General features: G+C 60.4%; 2 protein-coding genes across 4 annotated transcripts in view; both read left to right on the top strand.

Moving 5' to 3' along the window:
* Nucleotides 1-10216, top strand: part of ATP6V0A2 (ATPase H+ transporting V0 subunit a2) — a 36684-nt gene extending 26468 nt beyond the window's left edge. For 2 of the 3 annotated variants that reach the window (XM_062182798.1, XM_062182797.1), the window contains 6 exons: nucleotides 250-460; nucleotides 2358-2477; nucleotides 3701-3820; nucleotides 5232-5349; nucleotides 7399-7570; nucleotides 7972-10216. In XM_062182798.1, coding sequence (XP_062038782.1) covers nucleotides 250-460; nucleotides 2358-2477; nucleotides 3701-3820; nucleotides 5232-5349; nucleotides 7399-7570; nucleotides 7972-8077 — 847 coding nt within the window. In that variant the 3' untranslated portion in view covers nucleotides 8078-10216. The remainder of the gene's footprint in view (nucleotides 1-249; nucleotides 461-2357; nucleotides 2478-3700; nucleotides 3821-5231; nucleotides 5350-7398; nucleotides 7571-7971) is intronic. The other variant, XR_009864909.1, reaches the window with a different exon arrangement.
* A 508-nt stretch (nucleotides 10217-10724) lies between these two features.
* The window catches only part of DNAH10 (dynein axonemal heavy chain 10), a 118919-nt gene continuing 106061 nt past the window's right edge, over nucleotides 10725-23582 (top strand). The window contains 6 exon segments of the mRNA XM_062182412.1: nucleotides 10725-10938; nucleotides 13434-13517; nucleotides 15951-16045; nucleotides 16625-16733; nucleotides 19337-19452; nucleotides 21327-21546. Coding sequence (XP_062038396.1) covers nucleotides 10725-10938; nucleotides 13434-13517; nucleotides 15951-16045; nucleotides 16625-16733; nucleotides 19337-19452; nucleotides 21327-21546 — 838 coding nt within the window.

Below are 23582 nucleotides of genomic sequence, written 5' to 3'. Positions count from 1 at the left end.
AGGTCTCCCGCGTGGGTGGCAGGGTGGATGTACTTGGCTGTCTTCTGCTGCTTTGCCAGGTGCATTAGTAGGGAGCTGGACTGGAGCAGAGCAGCCGGGCCTGCTGTCTGTGCTTCCATGTGGGACGCTGGTGTCACAGGCGGTGACCACCCCGCTGCACTGCAGTGCCCTTGTCGGTGCTGGCCGCGGCTCCGCACGTGCCCAGTGAGGCCGCCGTGGTGGTGGGGTGACGCTGCCGCCCTTCTCCAGGCACTTCAGGAAGAAGTTCAACGTCTACCTGGTCTCCATCCCGGAGCTCCTGTTCATGCTGTGCATCTTCGGGTACCTGATCTTCATGATCATCTACAAGTGGCTCGTGTACTCGGCGGACACCTCCCGGGCGGCGCCCAGCATTCTGATCGAGTTCATCAACATGTTCCTGTTCCCAGCCAGCACGACGAGTGGGCTCTACCCGGGCCAGGTGGGTGTCTTCTCCCCGTGGCCCGTGGGCACCTGCCGTCACCACAGCGCGCCAGGCTCTGGTTGGGCGTGACGTCACACTTGCTGCCCCTCGGCGGCCGTCAGCCCTGGTGGGAAGACGTGTATGACCCGAGGGTTTGTCTCACGATGTTTTACGTTAAAGCTTACCCTGGAGAACTTTGGACTGACTTCTGGCTGCATGTTTGTGTCCTTTTTGAACTTTTTGTTTTTATTTATACTTCTGTTCATGATTTTCTTTTTAATTGTATTTTATCATTTTATTAAAACTTTGTAGATGAACACGGAAGCAGGTATTCAAGGACGCTCAGTGGAGCACAGGTGCTGTGGCAGGAAGATCAGTGAAAGGGCCTGCCTTACGTAGCGCCCAGTGCTGACCGAGACCTCCCTAGCGCCCAGTGCTGACCGAGACCTGTCCTTAGTGTCCAGTACTGACTGAGATCTGCCTCACGTAGCACCCAGTATTGACTGAGACCTGCCCTAGTGCCCAGTGCTGACCGAGACCTGTCCTTAGCGTCCAGTGCTGACCGAGGACTGTCCTTAGCACCCAGTACTGACTGAGATCTGCCTTACATAGCGCCCAGTACTGACCGAGACCTGCCCTAGCGCCCAGTGCTGACCAAGGACTGTCCTTAGCGTCCAGTACTGACTGAGATCTGCCTCACGTAGCACCCAGTACTGACCGAGACCTGCCCTAGCGCCCAGTGCTGACCGAGACCTGTCCTTAGTGTCCAGTACTGACTGAGATCTGCCTCACGTAGCACCCAGTACTGACTGAGACCTGACTCACTTAGCGCCCAGTACTGACCCAGACCTGCCTCACTTAGCACCCAGTGCTGACCCAAGGCAATGATGCTTCCTTTGGTTACTGGTTAAAAAGAAAGATTTATTTATTTATTTAAAGTCAGAGTTACAGAGAGTGAGGGAGGGATCCTCCATCCACTGGTTCACTCCCCAAATGGCCATAATGGCTAAAGCTGGGCCAGGCTGAAGCCAGGAGCCAGGACCTTCATCTGGGTCTCCCATGTGGGTGGCAGGGGTCGAAACACTTGGGCCGTCCTTCACGGCTTTCTCCAGGTCATTAGCAGGGAGCTTGATAGGAAGTGAAGCAGCCAGGACTTGAATCAGCGCCCATGTGGGACGCCAGTGCTGCGGGTGGCAGCTTTGCATGCTGCACTGTGACTCTGGCCTTCGGTTATTCATTCTTTTTTTTTTTTAAAGATTTATTTATTTATTTGAAAGAGTCACACAGAGAGAGAAGGAGAGGCAGAGAGAGAGAGAGAGAGAGGTCTTTCATTTGTTGGTTTACTCCCCAACTGGACGCAATGGCCAGAGCTGTGCTGATCTGAAGCCAGGAACCAGGAGATTCTTCTGGGTCTCCCATGCAGGTGCAGGGGCCCAAGTACTTGGACCATCTTCCATTGCTTTCCCAGGCCACAGCAGAGAGCTGGATTGGAAGTGGAGCAGCTGGGACTTGAACTGGCGCCCATGTAGGATGCTGGCACTGTAGGCTGCGGCTTTACCTGCTGTGCCACAGCGCCAGCCCGTCAGTCATTCATCCCCATCCCCATCCCCGTAAGCCCCACGAGTAGGAAAAGGTATTCTGCTGGTATTTTCCCACTTCAGTGCTTTCAGCAAGGTGCTCGCTGGAGTTTGACTCTGTCTGGAGTTTTCCCACCATTTTCTTCCTGGTCTGAACCCAGAAACCACCCTGGTCACTGCTGGTCACTGCTGGTCAGTGGTGTTGTGCAGCGCTAGCGCTGGGCTGCGGGCTCAGCTACAGCCGTGCTCGGCCTCACGCTGGCTGCGCTGGCTGCGTCTGGAGCTGCCCGGCGCGCCCTCACCGTGTCACTTCCTCCACACCCCCTGTGCACCTGCAGGAGCACGTCCAGAGAGTGTTGCTGGTGGTCGTCGCTCTGTCTGTCCCCGTCCTCTTCCTGGGAAAGCCCCTGTTTCTGTTGTGGCTACACAATGGGCGCAGCTGCTTTGGCGTGAGCCGGGTAAGTGTGAGCTGGCTGCGTGTCTGGGAGCGTGACCGGCTCTGTCTATACTGTCGGGACTGGGGATGCGTCCCAGCTCTCGCTGTAAAAGCCAGGGCTGCTTCCTGGGACGCTGGTGCCGTGGGCTGGGCAGAAGCTTCAGGTGCCTGCCGGTCCTGCGCCGGGCAGCAGGTCCCGCTGGGGCAGCTTGCCCACCAGGAGCGAGCTCTGTCCTTCGGCACGGCTCGGCATAATTAAGACTTTTTTTCCATATTCCTCCCTTTTTAACATTTTTTTAAAAAAAATTTATTTGAAAGGCAGAGAGACAGGGAGGAAGAGAGAGGTTGATCTTCCATCCGCTGGCTCATTCTTCTAATGGCTGCAATAGCCAATGCGGGACCAGGCCGGAGCCAGGAGCCAGGAGCTTCCTCCGAGTCTCCCACGTGGGTACAGGGCCCACCCACTTGGGCCATCTCCTGCTTTCCCAGGAGCGTTAGCAGGGAGCTGGATCGGAAGTGGAGCAGCCAGAACTCAAACTGGCGTCCATGTGGAATGCGGGTGCCGCAGGTGGTGGCTTTACCCACTGCGCCAGTGTCGGCCCCATATTCTTTCCTTTTAACATTTTCTTTAAAGTGTTAATTAAATTAACTAATTAATTTTTAAAAGTTTTTTTTTAAGTGTTACTGACTTAAATAATGTAATTAAAGTGTAGCATTTGTGCAATCTTCCACTGCCTTCCCAGCCACAGTAGGGAGCTGGATCGGAAGTGGAGCAGCTGGGACTTGAATTGGCACTCATTGGGATGCCAGTGTCACAGGTGGCGGCTTAACCGGCTGGGCCATCTTGTGTTTGTGGGTTCATGGGTGCTTGGCTCGTGCCGGTTTGGATGTGGTGGCTAACGCTGCTGTGAACGTGGCGTGTAGCTACCTCTCCCGGAGTCTGATCCAAGCTCTCCCGGGAGGCCGAGCAGAAGCGGAGCCACCGCGGTGCATGGCAGTGCTGTTGGAGCCGCCGAGGCCATAGGCCGGCGAGCAGCACTAGCCGCTCCCCACGTCCTTGCTGGAGCGCCTTCGTTTTCTGTTTCTTTAACGATGGCGTCCTAATGGGTGTGAAATGATTTTTTGTCTTTTAAAGAGTTTTTTTGTTCCCAAGAGCTGAGTCATGGAGACACGCAGGCGCGTGGCCCTCTGGCTTTGTCGTGGCCTGTGGCTCCCAGGCGCTGACTCGTCTGCTTTGGTTGCCAGAGTGGCTACACCCTCGTCAGGAAGGACAGCGAGGAGGAGGTGTCGCTGCTGGGGAACCAGGACATAGAGGGCGGCGGCGACCCCATGGAAGACGGCTGCAGGGAGCTGCCATGCAAAGAGGTGAGCGGAGGCAGGCGGGGGACCCGGCTGACGTGATGTCCGTAGCCCGAACCACAGCGGTGATTCAGGCTTTCCCGAGGCCGTGTGGCTCATCCAGTCGGTGCCGCCACACAGGAGCACGCGTGTTCATCTGGGGTTTCACCTGTCTGCTGCTCTGTCCAGTGTTAACACAAGTGACTGTAGGCCCTGGTAGCCAGAGCTCGCTGTGGTCGCACACGCTGGAGACCCGCCCCCTCCCGGTTTTGGGGAGGCCCGCAGCCCGCACTGGGCCAGGACGGGGTTGGTTTTGGAGCGGTGATCACGGTTTCTGGATGTGCACCTGCGAGGCCTTGGTGGGTTTGATTCTTTTGAGTTTGCTTTCTCCTCTAAAGCTTTTGGCTCCGCCGTGCCAGGAGCCTGGCCACAGCCCGGCAGCCTTCAGTCTTCCCCTAGGAGAGCAGTGCTCTGGCCTGCTCAGCACTGGGACGGCGAACCCTGGGGAGCACCTGGGTAGTGCTGGCTGGGGCATGTGCTGTCACTGGACTGTGCGGAATGCGGCTCCGACGGCAGAGATGTGTCTCCCCGCTGTGTGGATCATGGTGTAGGCGGCGTTGGCCTCCCCTGTGGCCGCTCTCCTCAGCTCAGGGCAGCCACCTCCGTGCCGTGTCCTCATGGGGCCCCTCCTCCTGGGTGCGCCCCTGGTGTCTCCTCCGGTCCTGGGGATCAGGCTGCACCCTTACGACCACATGTGGCCTCAGCTGTCCCTTCAAAGTCCCTGCCTCAGATACACTCAGGTTGGGGTTAGGGCTTCAGCACAGGGATTTGGGGGGACACAGTTCAGTGCGCAAGAGCTGTGGGTAGGGGTCCCCCAGGGTCTCTGGGGCTCCAGTGGCCCCCAGAGAAAGGTGGTGCCGTCCTGGGCAGGTGGAAGCGAGCACTTGGCTCTCCTCTGAGCTACTGTCTTGTCCTGGAGACTGGCCACTTAATGAGGATTCGACAAAGCCTCTTAGGGTCAGTGCCCTGTCACTGTCCGGCAGTGTAGTGCATTAACTTGGGACGAGGCTGCACAGGTTCAGAGGGAACGAGCCGGGCTGGGAGGACCAGCACCGCTGCTCCGGAGCCATCGCTCGGGGCCCCCGGAGCCCCCGCCCCCCGCCCTCCGGTTCAGGTGCCTTTGTGTGCAGCTGTGAACTCTCCTCATGAGTTGTGCTGTAGTCGGAGACTGCGGCCCTCGGGGCAGTCGTGTGCACAGGGGAAACTGAGGCTGGAGGGGTGGGGAGTTGGGCAGGGGACGGCTGTGGTCGCGGAGCCGGTTGGCGCAGAGCTGGGGCTCCCTCTTCGTCATGCCGGGACTGTGCCCACCAGTCTCCTGGAAGCCGGCTCTTTCCCGGCAGGCCTGTGGGGACTGACGCACGCGTGTCGTCTCCTTCAGTTTAACTTTGGGGAGATCCTGATGACCCAGGTGATCCACTCCATCGAGTACTGCCTCGGCTGCATCTCCAACACGGCCTCCTACCTGCGGCTCTGGGCCCTGAGCCTGGCTCACGCACGTAAGTCCTGCTGCCCTGCGGTGCCTGGCTGGCTCGGTGGGGGCCCCGAGGGATGTCGGCAGCCTCTGCCTTCCGGTTATCCTGTGGACGCTGAGCTCGGTGGGGGCCCCGAGGGATGTCGGCAGCCTCTGCCTTCCGGTTATCCTGTGGACGCTGAGTTCCGCTGAGGTGTTTGGACTTCCCTTGAAATCCAGATATCTTGGGTTTTTGTTTTGGCCTTGCGGTGCTGTGAAAATAATCCCTGACACAGGAGGGGCTTTGAGACTCGCGAGGGACCAGGGCCCTCTGGCATGCTCTGCTGTTAGCGCTTTTGTTTTAAAGATTTTATTTATTTATTTGCGGGTTTGAGTCAGACAGAGAGAGAGAGGTGTCTTCTATCTGCTAGTTCACTCCCCTGATGGCCACAACGGCCGGAGTTGGGCCAGTCTGAAGCCAGGAGCCAGCCAGCTTCTTGCAGGTCTCCCACGTGGGGGCAGGGACCCAAGCACTTGGTCTGTCTTCCACTGCTTTCCCAGGCCATTAGCAGGGAGCTAGATTGGAAGAGGAGCAGCTGGTACATGAATTGGCACCCATATGGGATGCCAGCGCCTAGGGCGGATGCTTAGCCGACTACACTACAGTACCGCCCCCCCCACGTGCTTAGCCGACTACAGTGCCACCCCCCACCCCCACGTGCCACCCCCCCACCCCCATGTGCTTAGCCGACTACACTACAATGCCCCCACCCCCCACCCCCCCACGTGCTTTTGTTTGTGGCCGTTACTTTGTTCAGCCTGCTACAAGGTACGGGGGTTTGTTCCCAGCGAGCAGCCCCCACGTGGGGCCGATGCAGAGATCTGACTGGCAGTGGCCCTGTGCAGAGGCCCAGTGGTGGACGCGTGATCAAGTTTCCGTTGCCACAGTTTACTAACTGCAAAAGAGGCGCCCAGTCCGCACGTCCTGGATGCGCCCCCAGCCTGCTGTGGTTGGCCACTGTGTATCACCATTCAGCCCTGCACAGACAGCGACTCTTGTGTGTGTTGGCCCCTTGAACAGTGACAGACTGACAGGATATTCTATAAAACCAGTAACTGAAAGGGAGAAGGGCCCAGCAAAGATCAAAGTACAACAAAGAAACAAAACGTGACATTGGGTGGGTGTTGTGGGGCAGGGGTTAAGCTGCTGCTGGGGATGCCAGCATCCCCTATCAGAGTCCCCAGATTCACTTCTTTTTCTTTTTTTTAAAGATTTATTTATTTATTTGAAAGGCAGAGTTACATAGAGACATAGAGTGAGAGAGCGAGAGAGAGTGAGTGAGAGAGAGAGAGAGGTCTTCCATCCGCTAGCGCACTCCCCAGGTGGCTGCACATCGCCGGAGCTGGGCCGTTCCAAAGCCAGGAGCCAGGAGCTAATTCTGGGTCTCACATGGGTGCAGGAGCCCAAGCACTTGGGGCATCTTCCACTGCTTTCCCAGGCCACAGCAGAGAGCTGGATTGGAAGTGGAGCAGCTGGGACTGGAACCGGCGCCCATAGGGGATGCTGGCACAGCAGGCGGCAGCTCTACCCGCTTCACCACAGTGCCAGCCTCCGAGTTCACTTCTGATCCGGCTTCCTGCTAGTGTGCATCGTGGGAAGCAGCAGATGGTGGCTCCAGTGTTTGGGTCCTTGCCAGCACGTGTGGTCACTGTGACTAGATGCCTGATCGCAGCCCTGTCCATGTGGCTGCACTGCTGTGCTCGGGGAAGCCCCCGACCGCGGCTTGTTTGCACTGAAGCTCAGCCAGAGGTCTGGGTGAGCCCAGCTGGAGAGGAGCCTGTGGCCATCGTCCCCACTGTGCACAGGTGCAGCCAGCGGTTCCGTTCTGGGCAGAGCCGGGAGTGGACGCCTGGTGCCCGGGGCCTGTCCCGCTCGACCCTCGTCCCCTCCTGACTGATCCGAGTCAGGATCTGCCGTTGGGAGCAGGGGCTCTGGTTTTCCTGGAGCGCCCAGTCCGGCTCGGGGCGACACACGTGCTCTGTGTGTGGATGCGTGTGTCACGTTCAGCGTTGTCAGAGGCGCGTTCCTTTGCAGAGCTGTCCGACGTGCTATGGGCCATGCTCATGCGCGTGGGCCTCCGCGTGGACACCACCTACGGCGTGCTGCTGCTGCTCCCGGTCATCGCGCTCTTCGCCGTGCTCACCGTCTTCATCCTCCTGGTCATGGAGGGGCTGTCGGCGTTTCTGCACGCCATCCGCCTGCACTGGTGAGTGCCCGTGTCCGCCGGCCTCCGCTCACGTCCCCGGCTCCCGCTCTGGGTTCTGCACCGTTGTCACGCCTGCAGAGATCTCTAAACACACATGTCCCGTGCCTCGAGCTCTCCCTGGGCCCGCCAGGTCGCCCTGTCCTGCTCTAAGCTGTTTCCGCTGTATCAGTCACCCCAGTGGATCTGGTACCTGAGAGCCTCCCGGTGCGGTGGGGGTTGCGTGGGACGGGCAGGATGGGTTCGTGTTGCTGGCGCACAGGGAAAAGCCAGCGTTCAGCTAAGTGACAGTTCTTCTGCCAGGAGCAAGTGTGGGAAAGCCGCACAGATGTTGTTTCCAGGAAACACTGCAACGTCAAAAATCCACATTAACACGTGGGTTTCTTGTTTGTTTCTCTTTTTAGGGTAGAATTTCAGAACAAATTCTACACTGGCGCAGGCACCAAGTTTGTTCCTTTCTCATTCAGTCTGCTCTCATCGAAGTTTGGTGGTGAGGACGACGTGGCGTGACCACACTGCTGTGACCCACGGGCGTTCGGAGCTACGGGAATTATGTTACAGAATTCCATTTATGTCAGATTTATGATACAAAAAAATCTGTCTCATTGATTGCCTTATGACACAGCCAAATAACCCTGTAAGATATACCTCTTCCTCGTATGTTAAATATTTTGTAAAGTTTTCCAATCTCAGATAGCTAATTTGTTTTCTTTTTGGTTTTTATTATGAGCAGATACAAGTTAATGCCAAATGTTATGTTTAAGTTAATTCTTAAAATGTCACATTTGGGGAGGAAAGCCAATTTTGAATGACTAATTGAAAATGGTTTAAATCTTTCATTCCTTTTAGACCTTATTTTTTTAAAAAAAGTTATTCTGTCACCTGATGTTGCCAGATAGTATTTTCCAAAAGCTGAAGTTAACTATAATTTTTTGAAAAAATTTAATGGTAGATAATCAGAAAGATTCACGTTTATTCTGTTTGGTTGAAAACCCGTGAACTTTTTTCTCATATGCTGTGCAGAAGCGCCGGTAGAGGGTCGTTTCTACGGTTTTGTCCTGTTTTAATAATTGGAGAAAACGGGATAAAGGGAATGTAAGTGGTTTTCCCACGCAGGTATTTTTGTAGGAAATCCTTTTCCTGTTCTCCTCACACAGACCAGTTCTGATCATTGTTTGCTTGGGAAGATAAAGTACAGCCTGAGCCGTAGCTCCGCGTGACTGCCGCAGGCAGGCGGAACCTCGGCGCGGCGCCCGGAGGGTCCCCCGGAGTGTCCCCAGGAGTGAAGGGCAACGCAGAGTAGGGTTTTGTATATTTTTGTAACAGAATATAAATGAAGATATTTTACCAGGAGAGACTGTACCTATCCTTGAGAACAGCATACTTTTTTACCTTCAGACTAGAAATTAGTAACCGAGGTCTCATGAGTGAGAGTTGAAGGCCAGACCGCGCTCCGGGGAGCGATGACGCCGGCGCCGCCTTGACCTTGGCCTTGGGTTTGGCGGGAGTCTGGGCCGCTCCCATTAACATTCTGCTGCAGTCTGCATTCTAACAATGTTCATGTTTCTTTTTAGAATTCACTTTAGATAATCAGCACTTTCACGTTCTTACGATGCCAAGTGACACCCTCCCTCCAGGGCCTTTGTCACCACGCTCCTGGGCCGTGGCGTGGTGCAGAGCTGGGGGCCTGGCTTACCAGCCAGGACTGGCAGTGCTGGACCCTGGGCCCCGGTGCCGAGAGGCAGGCGCGCAGCGCCGGGCAGCACAGCTGGGACCGCAGAGCTCGGTCACAGCAGAGGCGCTGCTCGCGGTGCGGCAGAGCCGGCCGGCTGGGTGGCGTTGCCTGTCCTGCCAGGTCCTCGGGCCGAGGGTGCTGCTGGAGCTGCAGAGCGCGCTGCTCTCCGGCAGGGCCCCCAGGCGAGAAGGTGGGCACAGCGGATGCCCCCCCACGTCTACCCCAGCCTAAGGGGACAGCCAGGGACACGTGCCACCTGCGGGGTGTGGGACTGCAGCATCGTGGGGGCCGCCTTGGTTTCTGATGAACTCCTAGGAGAGAAGAGTCCCTCCGCGGTGGTTATGTAGCCTGCGACTCCGGAATTCTAACTGCTGTGAAAGAACTCTGCAAATGACTTGTGTCTTCTGGGGGAAATTTGGTGTTTTGGTCACTGGCTGCAGTGACGTGGCCAGAGTGCTGACTTTTGTTTTGAAGCTACTGCTTAGAGCCTCGCACATTGCATTTTTTAAAGTATTTATCTGAGAGGCAGAGACACAGTGACAGCTCCTATCTGCTGGTTCCTGCCCCAGTGCTCCCGGGGCTGGCACCGGCAGGAGGCCGGAGCCAGAGCCCGGGCCGGAATCAGAGCCGGACTCCACACCGAGGACCTGACCCGGGGCTGCTCCGGGGCCGCCTCTTCATCGGACCCTGGCCCGTCAATGGCGCGCCCAGGGACGCAGGGTGGAGGTGGCCCGGGCTGTCACCCAGGCCCAGGGTGGCCGGGGCGGACGCTCAGAGGCCGCCTGCCGCGTGTCCGCGCTCTGCCTGAGGTCCGGGCGTCCTGTGGAGCTGCAGCCGCTCCGAACACTCCGGGGCCCACGGGGGCGTCTTCCTGTCAGGACTGGCCTTTTACTAACGACCAATAAATACTCTATTTTTAGAACGTGGCTGTGTGCGTTACTAGCAGGCCCGTGCGCTCCGCCCCTCCCTCCGCGGTGCGGGCTCCTGCGGGCACCGGCAGCCCCGGGCCCCGCCGCCCCCGCGCCCCCGCCGCCGCACGCCCCCGCGCCCCCCGCACGCACCGGCCGCCCCGGGCCCCGCGCCCCCGCGGCCCCGCACGCACCGGTGGCCCCGCGCCCGCCGCCCCCGCACGCACCGGCCGCCCCGCGCCCCAGGCCCCGCGCCGCCGCCGCCCCCGGGCCCCAGCCGCCCCGAGTCCCACGCCCCGCACGCCCCGGCCACCCCGCGCCCACCACCCCGCGCCCCCCTGCCCCCAAGCTCCCGCGCCCCTCGCCCCTCGGCCTCATCCGGCGTGGCCCGCGCAGGGGCTCGAGCTGCCCGGCGCGGGGGCGGCGGCCGTTTCCCGGGCGGCCGTTGCCAGGGGCGCCGTCGCCACAGACGCCCGCCCGTCCCGGCCACGCAGGCTGCGCCCCGCCAGGCGCCATGGACGACCTGCGGGTGCTGTGGATGCGCGACCGTGTGTACGCGGCCTTCGGGCTCACGGACCCGCAGCTCTTCGAGGAGCTGCTGAGCCGGGGCGACGGCGAGGCGGAGGACCTGGTCCTGCACTTCCTCAACCAGAGGAGCGACGAGGAGGCCGCCGCCACGCTGCTCTTCTGCCGCAAGGTGGTGCCGGAGGAGGAGGAGGTGGAGATCGGTGAGCGCGGCGGAGGAGGGGGCTGCCCACGCCCCGGCTTTGGGAAGGCGACAGGCCATCTGCAGTGTTAGCGATGCGCAAACCGACGGACACCGCATCCCCAGCGCCCCCCACCCCGCCCCGGGGAGGCCCAGTCCGCTTTGGGGTGGGCTCCGGGAACTTGGGGGCCCGAGCCGCCGGGAGCCCCCACTGTCTGACCCGCTCCACAGCGGCGGGGACCCTGACTGCATTTTTGGAAAGGTAACAAGACCCCGAAATAGGGGCCTGGCTCTGGCGCCCTGGGAGAGCGTCTGTAGAGAGCTGGTGGCCGTGGTCCCATGTCCATGTGCGGGGGCTCCTCCTGGGTGGCCCCATCCCACGCGGACACAGGTCGGTCTGGCCTCACAGGGCCCTGGTTTATTTCTGGACTCTGCAGAGGGCACTCAGAAATCCCGGGGCTGCCTCCCCTGGGCCCTGGTGTTGCCCTGTGCTTGTGGCTCCTCTCCACGGTCACTGCCAGGTGACCAGGTGAGTTCCTGATCCTGGATGTACCGGCATGTGGGGTTCTGGCTAGGGCGGGGAGAGCTCCACTCACTCCCTTGATTGTTGAGCCCCCAGCCCCACAGAGCCGGGGGTCTCACCAGATCCTCTGGGGGAGGGAAGCTCAGTCCAGGGGACCGGTGGCCTTCGTCCCTTCTGTCTCTCCCCTGCTCACGGCTGCCGTGCAGGTGGACACGGATGTGGGACAGGGTGAGGAAGTGGGGGCGTCCCCCCCAGAAGCAGTCAGCCCCAGGTGCTGTTCCGACAGGGACACAATGTGGCTGTGTGTGTACCACCAAATAATTTTTTTTTTTTTTTGGACAGGCAGAGTGGATAGTGAGAGAGAGAGACAGAGAGAAAGGTCTTCCTTTTTGCCGTTGGTTCACCCTCCAATGGCCACTGTGGCCGGCGCATCGCACTGATCCGAAGCCAGGAGCCAGGTGCTTCTCCTGGTCTCCCATGGGGTGCAGGGCCCAAGCACTTGGGCCATCCTCCACTGCACTCCCGGGCCATAGCAGAGAGCTGGCCTGGAAGAGGGGCAACCGGGATAGAATCCAGCGCCCCAACCGGGACTAGAACCCGCTGTGCTGGCGCCGCAAGGATTAGCCTGTTAAGCCACGGCGCCGGCCATCACCAAATAATTTTTAAAAATTACACACGTATCACCAGAGTCATGTTCTCCTAACACCGTGTAGAATTAGGTAAAGTGAAATGCGGGAAAGCGGCCGTTCAGCCCTTAAGCCCCGGTGCTCCTCCCGTTCCTGCAGGTGACCACTGTGGCTATCTGGTGTGTATCCTGCCAGATCTTTCTCAGATATTTATCATCTGTATTGTTCTCCATGTAATTATACGTATGTGTAAAATGCCAGCATAGAGATGTATAGAGTCCCTAAGATCTTTTTTTTTTTAAGATTTATTTCTTTATTTGAGAGGCAGGGTTACAGAGAGACAGGAAGAGACAGAAATAGAGAGGGGAGAGATCAGTTCTCTGGTTCACTCCCCAAATGGCCACCGTGACCAGGGCTGGGCCAGGTTGAAGCCTGGAGCTGCTTCTGGGTTTCCCACGTGGGTGCAGGGGCCCAAGCCATCTCCTGCTGCTTTCCCAGGCACAATAGCAGGGAGTTGGATCAGAAGTGGAGCAGCTGGGACTCGAAGTGGTGCCCATATGGGATGCCGGCACTGCAGGCAGTGGCTTAACTCACTATGCCACAGCGCCGGTCCCTTAGGATCTCACTGTAGTATTATTTTGTGCCTGTCCTCCCCGTCCTGGGTGTCCGGGGATTTCTTCCATGTCTCCCTAACTTCAAGTGCATGGATCCACCCTGTGTGTCTGGTATTTGGCTTCTCAGAGCACTAACCCCACAGCCACCGGTGCGTCTCTGCAGCACGGGTTTTACCCAGGAACTGTGTCTGCGGTTCGCACAGGTCCTGCCAGTCCGCTGTGCAGAGCGGCTCCACGGTGCCCGACCCCAGCACCGTGCTGGCATTGGCTGTCGGATGTTATAGGTTCAAAAACATTTTTTGCCAATCCCTTAGATGAAAATAGACATATTTCCTTACTCTAATTCATGTTTACGTAATTATTTCTAGTCTTTTTGTTCCTTCAGTTTTTAAAATTGTGGTACTGTCCACGTGACACGCAGTGTGCCATCTTCACCGACGTCAAGCGCCCGGCTTGGCGACCTCACGTGCATTCCCGATGTCCAGCACCCCTGGGCCTCGTGCCCAGGCTGGTGGGTCATTTCTGTGTCTCTGGGCTGGGGCAGGGGGGCTCTGTGGTCATTCTTGTGGCCCTGGCTCCTCAGCAGAATTTGCACGGTCTTCCTTGCTGTCGCTGAAAGCTGGCTCTGGTAACCGGGCTCTTTCTGGGTTGCTGAGACAGACACCGCTCCCCGGTGAGCCACTTCCCTGCCTCTGGGTCTTGTACAGTGCAAACTTACGTTCTGTCTTTCCTTCCCGGCTGTGTGGCTCTGAAGATGACATACCTGTGCTGTCCGAGGAGGCGAATGAGGAAGAAGAGACCGGCGCCGAGAAAACAGAGCACGTGGACAAAGCTCCCGGTGTGGCGCCGGCAGTGGATAAAGCTCCAGGTGTGGCACCGGTGCCGGGCCCCGGGGCAGGCAGCCTGTGAAGGCTTCACCTGGAGGAGGGGGGTGCGTCTTTGCAGAGGGCCACTGCGGGGCTGTCAGCAGGTGCACCCGAGTGTCCCAGGGCTGCGCCAGCTGGCTGAAAGTGACGCGTGTCACACTCTCCTAGTTCTGGGGGCCGGCTGAAGATCAGTGACAGGGGCCACTCCTCGGCCTCTCTGGCTTCCGTGGCTGCGTCAGCCCCGTGCCTGCCTCTGTGGTCACCTGGCCTTTCCCTGTGCGTTTGTCTCCCTCTCCTGCCTCTTTCTGTTTAAAAAAAAAAAATTTATCTAAGAGAGAGAGACAGGCTTCCCGTGGTTCACTCCCCAAATAACTGTAACAGCTGAAACCGGGCCGGGCGGAAGCCAGGAGCCTGGAGCTCCACCTGGGTCTCCCACGTGGGTGACAGGGATCCGAGCACTTGAGCCGCCTGCTGCCTCCCACAGTGGATGCTGGATCAGAAGTGGAGGAGCGGGGACTTGACCCAGGCGCCCTGAAATGGGATGTGGGAGTCCCAGGCAGCATTTTTCTTTCTTTTTTTTTTTTTTAAGATTTATTTACTTGAAAGAGTTACAGAGACAGAATCTTCCATCTGCTGATTAACTCCCCAAATGGCTACAGCAACCAGGACTGAGCCAGGTTGAAGCCAGGAGCCAGGAACTCATCGGGTCTCCCCCGTGGGCATAGGGGCGCAAGCTCTTGGGCCATCCTCTGCTGCTTTCCGGCAGTGGGAGCAGCCGGGACTTGAACTGGCGCCCGCAGCGGATGCCCCTTTACCCTGCTGTGCCGCAGCACGGCCCAGGTCCAGCAGCATCTGAGCTGTGGCACCAAGTGGCCGCCGTGAGGCAGGCGTCTTTAATAAGACCCGGTAGCCAGAGCAGTTACCGAGGGCCTCCTAGGGGACAGCAGACCCAGGACCGGGAGAGATGGGGCCGGAAGGCCGGGGAGATCCTTTCCTGTGAAGTGAGGGGGTGTTACTTCCGGGTCAGGGGGTATGTACTGATTCTGATTGACACCTGACCACCGTACTTGCCCAGGGGCCTGGTGTGCTGACGGAATCGAGGGCCGGGGACCTCCAGCCGGGGTCTCAGTGAGGCCAGTGACGTCTTTGGTCTGGCCCTGCCAAGGCAGCCACAGGCAGGACTCAGAATTCAGCCCACCTGTAGCAGGCTGGTCTTCACGTTGATAACATTGTATGGCTCGCCAGTGGTGTTACAGGTACCCACATGGTGGCCGGCCCTGGGGCCCGTAGGCTGTTTCTGCCTGCAGTGCCGGTATCCCGTTTGGGTGCTGGTTCTAGTCCCGGCTGCTCTAGTTCCCATCCAGCTCTCTGCTGTGGCCAGGGAAAGCAGTAGAAGATGGCCTAAGTGCTTAGGCCCCCAGCACCCACATGGGAGACCACAAAGATGATCCTGGCTCCTGGCTTTGGATTGGCCCAGCCCCAGCCATTGTGACCATTTGGGGAGTGAACCAGTGCATAGAAGACCTCTCTCTCTCTATGTATCTGTGCCTTTCAAATAAATAAAATAAATAAATAAAAAAAAAATCCACAGGGCCCCCAGCAGAAACAAGGTCGTTTCTTTGTGTTGGGACGCTTGGAACTCCTCTCCCGTGATAGCACGGGGCAGCCCAGGCTCGCCGGGGCCGCAGCACTCGTGGGCCTGCCGTGTGTCCCTCTCCACAACAAGCCGACTTCATTGTGGCGGCGGCGGCCCCGGCGCCTGTGCCTGTGGGCAGTGAGCGGACCCGGCTGCGTGGGTCCTGCCGCCTGTTTCCTCTGCCAGCTCAGGTGCTGGGTGCTTCTCAGTGGGATCCCGGGATCTGACCGCGGGAAGTGACCGCCCATTCTCTGGGTGAGGGAAGCAGCAGCAGGGAGGGGTCGCCTCCTCCTCCGAGTGGGTCCTGGAGCCACACTGGCTGTGCGCAGCGCCTGACCGCGACAGCTGAGCCCTGCAGAAATCCCTCCGTCCCCTGTGACTGACTGCTGGCTGTGCCGGGGCCCCCGGGGCCGAGGCGTGGTGCTCCCCTGGCTGCCCCAGGTGCACTGACCATGGGGACTTGAGAGAGCCGCCGTCTCGTGCCCCGTGGGGTTTGAGTCCCGCAGAGGAGGAGGACGTGGTGACCTGTCTGCTGTGGCTCTCGCATGGATGCTGAGTCGCCTGTTAGGTGAAAAGCTGAGAACCCCCTCGCTGGGCTCTGGAACTTGGACACGCACACGCACACGCATGTTGATTCCTCACGGACAGTGGTCCGGGATGCCCCATAGGATTTGTTTGCACACGGTGCACATGCGTGGGGAACGGTGCGACACGGGCAGGAATCCTGGCCTCCTGCCCGTTTCACCTCGCGCCCAATCCTGTTTTGCAGCTAAGAACCTGCAGCTGAGAAGCGAATCCATCGCCCCGCCTTCTCTGGGCGGAGAGGACGAAGAAGCAGCCAGTTCAGAGAGAGTCTCCCCCAAAGTACGCACGGCTCTGCGTCCTCGCTGGGCGGGTGGCGGGCCCCGCGTGTCCCCGCTGAGCCCGGACACGGCGCAGCCAGGGGACAGACGGTGCTGGGGTCCCCCGGGGCCGCCCTCGGATCCAGGGGGCCGTGTGCACTCGGTGACCGTGCGTGGGAACGCTCACCACGTTCTGCCAACCACAGCAGTAGCCCCAGCCTGGGGCCCTGGGCTTTGCTTGGGAGCCCCACGGGGGGCCTGCCTTACTCAGACCGGGGGTCTCTGGACGACTTTCCTGCTTTTCCCAGAGGTCAGGCAGCCCCGCAGACGCCGTGCAGGGCCGGTCCCCGAGGCCCGCGGAAGGCAGGGTTCGCACTGCGCAGGCCTGCTGCCAGAGCTCTTTCCTGCGGCAGCGCCAAGGCCAGGAAGCTGGGTGGGCAGTGGGGGCGGCCGGGCTTCCCACAGTGGGACCTCGTTGCTGCATGGACGGGTCCCACGCTGCAACCCAGCTCCGGCCGGGCCGGCACCTGTGACTGGGGCGGGGGCTCTGGGCGGGCGACGGACCTCAGCTCTGACCCGCGTCCGGCCCGCTTTGTCTCAGAGGCTGGCGAAGCGCATCGTGGACAGGACCTACCTCCAGGTGTTCTGCATCCCGGTGCCCGAGGAGTTCCTGGACCAGAACGTGGTGTTTTTCCTCAGAAACACGAAAGGTGTGTCTGTGTGTGTGTGTGTGTGTGTGAGAGAGAGAGAGCTGCTCTTTCCCCTCTACCTTTCTTGGGGTGTAACCTTCTGTTAGCGCCCTGGATCCCCGGTAGTTACAGAGGGGTACTTGCGAATTCGCCCACTCACTGAAATCTCGCTCTTGGCGGTCACGGGTGGGCGGGCAGAGCGAGGCGGATTGGAGCCGCCCCACACGTGTGCTCCCAGGTGAGCCTGCACGGGGCCGCGTTCTGCCCGCACCGCTCCCTACTCCGGTTCTCACGTGCGAGCGAGCTGTGAATGACTGAGCACCACGTGTGTGCGTGTTTGAGCCTCCTGGAGACCTCGCCGCTCAGCGTCGCGCAGCCTCGTGTCGGCAAGCACGAGAAGGTTTCGGCACGCGAAGAACACGTGTGTGTTAGCGCAGTGGCCTTCGGGCGTGAGTGACGGCGGCCTGAGCTAAGCCGGGGGTCTTTGAGCAGAGCCACACGCACAGCTGATGAGCCGGCGTGGTCCGAGGTTGGCAGGACCCCCACCCCAGGGGACACGGTTCAGCCCAGGGTGCTTCAGAAGGTTCATGGGAAGAGGAATAAAAAGACAAGATTGGGCCGGCGCCGGGCTCAGTAGGCTAATCCTCCGCCTGTGGCGCTGGCACCCCGGGTTCTAGTCCCGGTTGGGGTTCCGGATTCTGTCCCGGTTGCCCCTCTTCCAGGCCAGCTCTCTGCTGTGGCCCGGGAGGGCAGTGGAGGATGGCCCAAGTGCTTGGGCCCTGCACCCGCATGGGAGACCAGGAGAAGCACCTGGCTCCTGGCTTCGGATCGGCGCAGCATGCTGGCCGTAGTGGCCATTTTGGGAATGAACCAACAGAAAAGGAAGACCTTTCTCTCTGTCTCTCCCTCTCACTGTCTAACTCTGTGCCTGTCCAAAAAAAAAAAAAAAAAAAAAAGACAAGATTAATGGGTGTGCTTTGGCCTGGCGGTTAAGACAGTCCCATCAGGAGTGCCTGGGTTCCAGCTTCCTGCGAGGCACCCTGGGAGCCAGCGGTGACGGCTCAAGTGCCTGGGCCCCTGCCACCCACATGGGAGGCCCGGATGGAGCTCCTGGCTCAGCTCTGGCTGTTGTGGGCATCTGGGGAGTGAACCGGGAACTCTCCCTGCCTTTCAAATGCATAAATAAATAACAAAATCCTTTAAAAGTAGATATGCGTATTTTGGTGCAGAAATTGAATCCATGTATGGCCTTTTCTTAATACGCATTTTCTGTGAACTTTAAAAAATTAATTTAAAAATTAATCGTATTACTTGCATGGCAGAGAGATAGATAGTTGGAGGGAGGGAGTTCCTATCCACTGATTCACTCCCCAAGTGCCCGCAACGGCCAGGGCTGGGAACGCCATCCAGGTCTCCCCTGTGGGTGGCAAGAACCCAGCTACTGGGGCCTCCACTGCTGCCTCCAGGGTCCGCAGTGGCAGGAAGTTGGAGTCGGGAGCCGGAGCTGGGAGTGGATCCCAGGCGCCCAGGGTCCCTAACCGCTGAGCTCCCTGCCCGCCCCTCTGCACCCGTCATTCATTCATGGCTACCGCGCTGCTGTATCGCCATGGAAAGAGACGCACTGAGCCAGCAACAGTGCGGCCTGCGAGGCTGGCCAGATGGCAGAGTTACTTCCGCGGTGTGGCCGCCTCTCTGCCTTGCTCCCCCGCCAGGCTGGGCACAGGGTCCAGGTCACCTGCGTGGCGTCGATCAGCCTGTCAGCAAGTTTGTCTCGATAAAGGCCCCGGGGCTCGTGAGGCGCGTGGGCAGTGGGTTGAGGAGGAGCTGCTGGGTGGTGGGCACGCTGGCTGGCAGGTGTCGCGGGCGGTTGGGGCTGCTCTGGCGGAAGGTACAGACCGAGCCGAAGACGCCAGCTGTCTGTCTCTCACGGTTCTGGCGGCTACGGGTCCAAGCTCAAGGGGCTGGTGCAGCCCCACCCCGGGAAACTGGGGGACACAGACTCTGTTCACAGCAGCCAGGAGCCCAAGAATCTTTTCTTTTGTTTGTTTCCCTCCCCCCTCCCTCCTTATTCAGTTCTTTATTTGAAAGGCAGAGTTACAGAGAGAGGGAGAGACAGAGATCTTCCATCTGCTGGGGCTGGGCCAGGCTGCAGCCAGGAGCCAGGAGCTGCATCAGGGTCTCCCATGTGGGAGGCAGGGGCCCAGGGACTTAGGCCGTCTTCCGCTGCTATCCCAGGCACATTAGCAGGGAGCTGGCTGGGAAGTGGAGCAGCCGGGACTGGAATCGATGCCCATATGGGGTGCTGGCATCACAGGCGGTGGCTTTACCCCTGTGCCACAGTGCCAGCCCCAAATGGATGTTTCTAGACAACAGAAACCTTTCCTATTACCGTCCATCTACACATTCCAGCGGGTTGACTAGTGTGCACGGTGCTTGTGAGCAGAGTTCCCGAGCCACAGCGTGCCCGTGCTGTTTCCATTGTTCACCAGCCCGGGGCTTCGTTTCAACACAAAGTAGAGGATGTACCAGGCCTGCGGCCACAGCATCCCCACGCCGTGACCTCACTGGGGGAGAGGGCCTCCTCCCCGCGCGCTGACTCGGCCCTCGGCACTCTCCCCACGCAGAGACTGTCGCCGAGGCCAGTGACATGAAGGAGGCCATGGAAATCATGCCGGAGACGCTGGAGTATGGCGTCATCAGCGGCCAGGTGCTCGGCTTCCTGAGGGATGTCCTGTGCCAGGTGAGCGGGCGCGGGCAGGCTCGGTGTCCCCGAGCACAGACAGGCAGTGGCAGCTCCCACACGGAGGGCAAGGCCATGGGCGGTATGGGTGACGTCCCCAGGCATGGCAGTGAGAGACGAGACAAAATCCAGGAGGTGACAGGGGCACGGGGAAGACCAACCCTGGTAGTGTGTGTGACCTTGAGCCGGATGTGATGTCAGGTTTTGCTTTAAGAACCAAAAGACCTCCCAGACAGGCCCCTTCACTGGGGCCGAGCTCCAGGGGAAGCACAGAGGGGCTCGGGAGAGACCCCCGGAGCAGGCAGCATCAAATTGAGATCCGAACGAGACAAAGGTGGCGGGGGAGGAGGGCTTGGAGGAGGAACGTCCTGGGCAGGGGAAACCGCAGGTGCAAAGGCCCCGAGGCAGGAGCTGACGCGGCTTGGAGGACAGCCATGTGGCTGGACAGCAGTGAGGGAGGGTGGGGAGGGGAGCTGGGCCTTCAGGCATGCGGGTTTCCTCTGGCCACTGCAGGCAGGAGGGAGAATTTGGGGTAGAGGAGACCTAAGGGGGGGCCGTGGAAATGTCTGGGTGGGGAGGAGGTGAGAGAAGAGGGGGTGGAGCGCAGGACCTACTGTTGACTGGGGCGCGGGAGGCTGAGGAAGAGACGGTATCAGGGGCTCTGGGGCCCGAGCAGCCGGGGCCTGCGTGGGGGGTGGGGAATCCCCGAATTCCGAAGCCTCCGAGTGGAGGCCGAGGCAGGTGTGTGCGTCTGGAGCACAGGGCCGTGCTCAGGGCCGCCGTGTGGCACGTGCTCATGGGGTGCCTGTGAGGTCCCAGACTGGGCCCCTGTCCCACGGAGCTCCCGTTCCGGTCTGGAAGCTTTTCGTTAACCAAGACCAGCGAGGAAACGCATGGAGTAGTAGACCTCGGCCAGAGTTGAGGAGGAGTCTGACGGCACACCGGAAGCGGGGGGAAGGGAAGCTGGGGGCTTCTCTGATTTTTGCCCAGGGGCAGGGGGAGGGAGGCCTCACTGATACCGCCAGTGTCCAGGTTACTAGGACTGGTGCAGTAGCCAAGAGTCCTCCCAGCTTCTGTTCTCCCCCGGGCCATACCCATCACTTGCTGAGCAGAGTGACCCTTCACCGAAGACAGTGCCGAGCCAAGGGACCTGGCAAGACCAGCAAGGGAGTGAGCAGAGGCGGAGGGGCCGGGGGGCCGGGGGCCTGGGCCACCCAAGCAGGAGGCGATGCTCTCTGGGATGCTGGAGGCGTTGCTGGAGGCCGGAAGCCACAGGCGAAGTGGGCTGGTGGGTTTGGCCGCTGTTGGTGGCTGCCATGGAGCAGTGCTGGAGGTCAGTGGTGGTGGGGGGAGGGGTGGACAGGAAGCTCCCGAGAGCTGGGCACCCTGTGGGTCACCACCAGACTTCCTGAACACCGTGGTTGTTTGAGGACACCTTCTTATTTATTTTTAAAATTTACTCGAAAGCCAGAGTCACAGAGAGACAGAGAGATCCTCCATCTGCTGGTTCACTCCCCAAGTGGCCTCAATGGCCGGGGCTGGCCAAAGCCAGGAGCCAGGAGCTTCTTCTGGGTCTCCCATGCAGGTGCAGGGGCCCAAGCAATTGGACCATCCTCCACTGCCTTCCCAGGCCATAGCAGGGGGCTGGATTGGAAGTGGAGCAGCTGGGAATTGAACCGTTGCCCGTATGGGATGCTGGCACTGCAGGCGGCAGCCCCCATTACATTTCTTGAGTCAAATCCAGCTTCTGTTGTTTGGGTCTGTGCCCTGGGTCTGCGTGGCTCATGTGCTCACACGCAGATGTCAGGGTCACGGCCCATGAGAGCCAGCGGCAGCCACGCGGTGTGAGCTGTTTGGTGCACTTGGTGTTTCAGGTGTTCTTGCCAGCGCTGGCCTTCAATCAGCACAAAGCCGAGGCGGCCACAGGCCTGGGCGCCGGGGAGACGGCGGGCACTGTGGAGTATGAGATGGTGCTGCCGGCTGTGCCCGGCGAGGCCGTGGAGTACCACGGCGTGCAGCTCATCCGGGATGAGTTCCTGATGAACGTGCAGAAGTTCGCCAGCAGCATACAGAGGACCATGCAGCAGCTGGAGGGTGAGCGCCTGGCCCACCCCCCGGAGGAGGCGGCCAGGGGGCAGGAGCGTCTGTGTCACCAACACTGACGTCATGGGGGAGGCCCCGAGCGAGCCATCCGCAGAAGGGACGCCAGGTGCACACGGAGCCGTGGCGGAGGGAAGAGCGCGGGAAAGACAGGAGGGCCTCCGGGGTTTGGTAGTGGGAGAGCCAACAGGGGAGTGGGGGAAGGGGAACCAGGGGGGGCTGCGTGGAGGAGGTGGCGCTTGACTTCATCTGAGGGTCGCATGCAGCGATTCTATTGAGTCAAGCGCCCCTGCACCTCCTCAAGTGGGTGGCGGCCTGGCCAGAGTGCCGGAGCCGGGAGAGTGAGCGGTGGGCGAGGCGGGCCAGAGTGCCGGAGCCCGGGAGAGCGAGCGGTGGGGCGAGGCGGGCCAGAGTGCCGGAGCCCGGGAGAGCGAGCGGTGGGCGAGGACACGGGCCAGAGTGCCGGAGCCGGGAGAGCGAGCGGTGGGCGAGGACACGGGCCAGAGTGCCGGAGCCGGGAGAGTGAGCGGTGGGCGAGGCGGGCCAGAGTGCCGGAGCCCGGGAGAGCGAGCGGTGGGCGAGGACACGGGCCAGAGTGCCGGAGCCCGGGAGAGCGAGCGGTGGGGCGAGGCGGGCCAGAGTGCCGGAGCCGGGAGAGTGAGCGGTGGGCGAGGCGGGCCAGAGTGCCGGAGCCCGGGAGAGCGAGCGGTGGGCGAGGCGGGCCAGAGTGCCGGAGCCCGGGAGAGCGAGCGGTGGGCGAGGACACGGGCCAGAGTGCCGGAGCCGGGAGAGTGAGCGGTGGGCGAGGCGGGCCAGAGTGCCGGAGCCCGGGAGAGCGAGCGGTGGGCGAGGACACGGGCCAGAGTGCCGGAGCCCGGGAGAGCGAGCGGTGGGGCGAGGCGGGCCAGAGTGCCGGAGCCGGGAGAGCGAGCGGTGGGCGAGGCGGGCCAGAGTGCCGGAGCCCGGGAGAGTGAGCGGTGGGGCGAGGCGGGCCAGAGTGCCGGAGCCCGGGAGAGTGAGCGGTGGGCGAGGCGGCAGGTGGGCCTCTCTCAGCGGTGAAGAGACAGCAGAGGGGGCTGGTGCTGTGGTGTTGTGACACTGGTGTCCCAGCGGTCGTTGATTCGTGTCCAGGCTGCTCCACTTCTTCTTCTTCTTCTTCTTTTTTTTTTAAAAAGATTTATTTATTTATTTGAAAGGCAGAGTTACAGAGAAGCAGAGGCAGAGAGAGAGACAGAAAGGTCTTCCATCTGCTGGTTCACTCCCCAAATGGTTGCAAAGGCTGGAGCTGCACCGATCCAAAGCCAGGAGCCAGGAACCTCTGGTCTCCCACACAGGTGCAGGGGCCCAAGGACTTGGGTCATCTACTGCTTTCCCAGGCCACAGCAGAGAGCTGGATAGGAAGTGGCGCAGCTGGGACTTGAACTGGCGCCCATATGGGATGCTGGCGCTGCAGGCGGTGGCTTTACCGGCTATGCCATAGTGCCGGCCCCTGCTCCACTTCTGATCCAGCTCTCTGCTATGGCCTGGGAAGGCAGCGGAAGATGGCCCAAGTGCTTGGGCCAGTGCACCCACGTGGGAGGCCTGGAAGGAGTTCCTTGCTCCTGGCTTCAGCCTGGCCTAGCCCTGGCTGTTGTGGCCATTTGTGGGGTGAACCAGCGGATGGAAGACCTCCCTCTCTCTCTCTCTCTCTCTCTCTCTCCCCCCTCCCCCTCTCCCCCCCTCTCCCCCCTCCCTCTCTCCACTCTCCCCGTCGCTCTCTCTCTCTCCCCCTCTCCCCCTCTCTCCCCCTCTCTCTCTCCCTCTCTCCCCTCTCCCCGTCGCGCTCTCTCTCTCCCCCTCTCTCCCTCTCTCTCCCTCTCTCCCCCCCTCCCCGTCGCTCTCTCTCTCCCCCCCCTCTCTCCCCCCCTCTCTCTTTCCCTCTCTCCCCGTCACTCTCTCTCTCTCCCCCTCTCCCCCTCTCTCTCTCCCTCTCTCCCTCTCTCCCTCTCTCTCCCCCTCTCCCCCTCTCTCCCTCTCTCCCCTCTCCCCGT

This window comes from Lepus europaeus, chromosome 23 (genome assembly GCF_033115175.1).
Source record: "Lepus europaeus isolate LE1 chromosome 23, mLepTim1.pri, whole genome shotgun sequence".
NCBI lineage: Eukaryota > Metazoa > Chordata > Mammalia > Lagomorpha > Leporidae > Lepus > Lepus europaeus.
The sequence above is the reverse complement of the archived record's forward strand: the minus strand, read 5'-3'. Positions and strand labels throughout refer to the sequence as shown.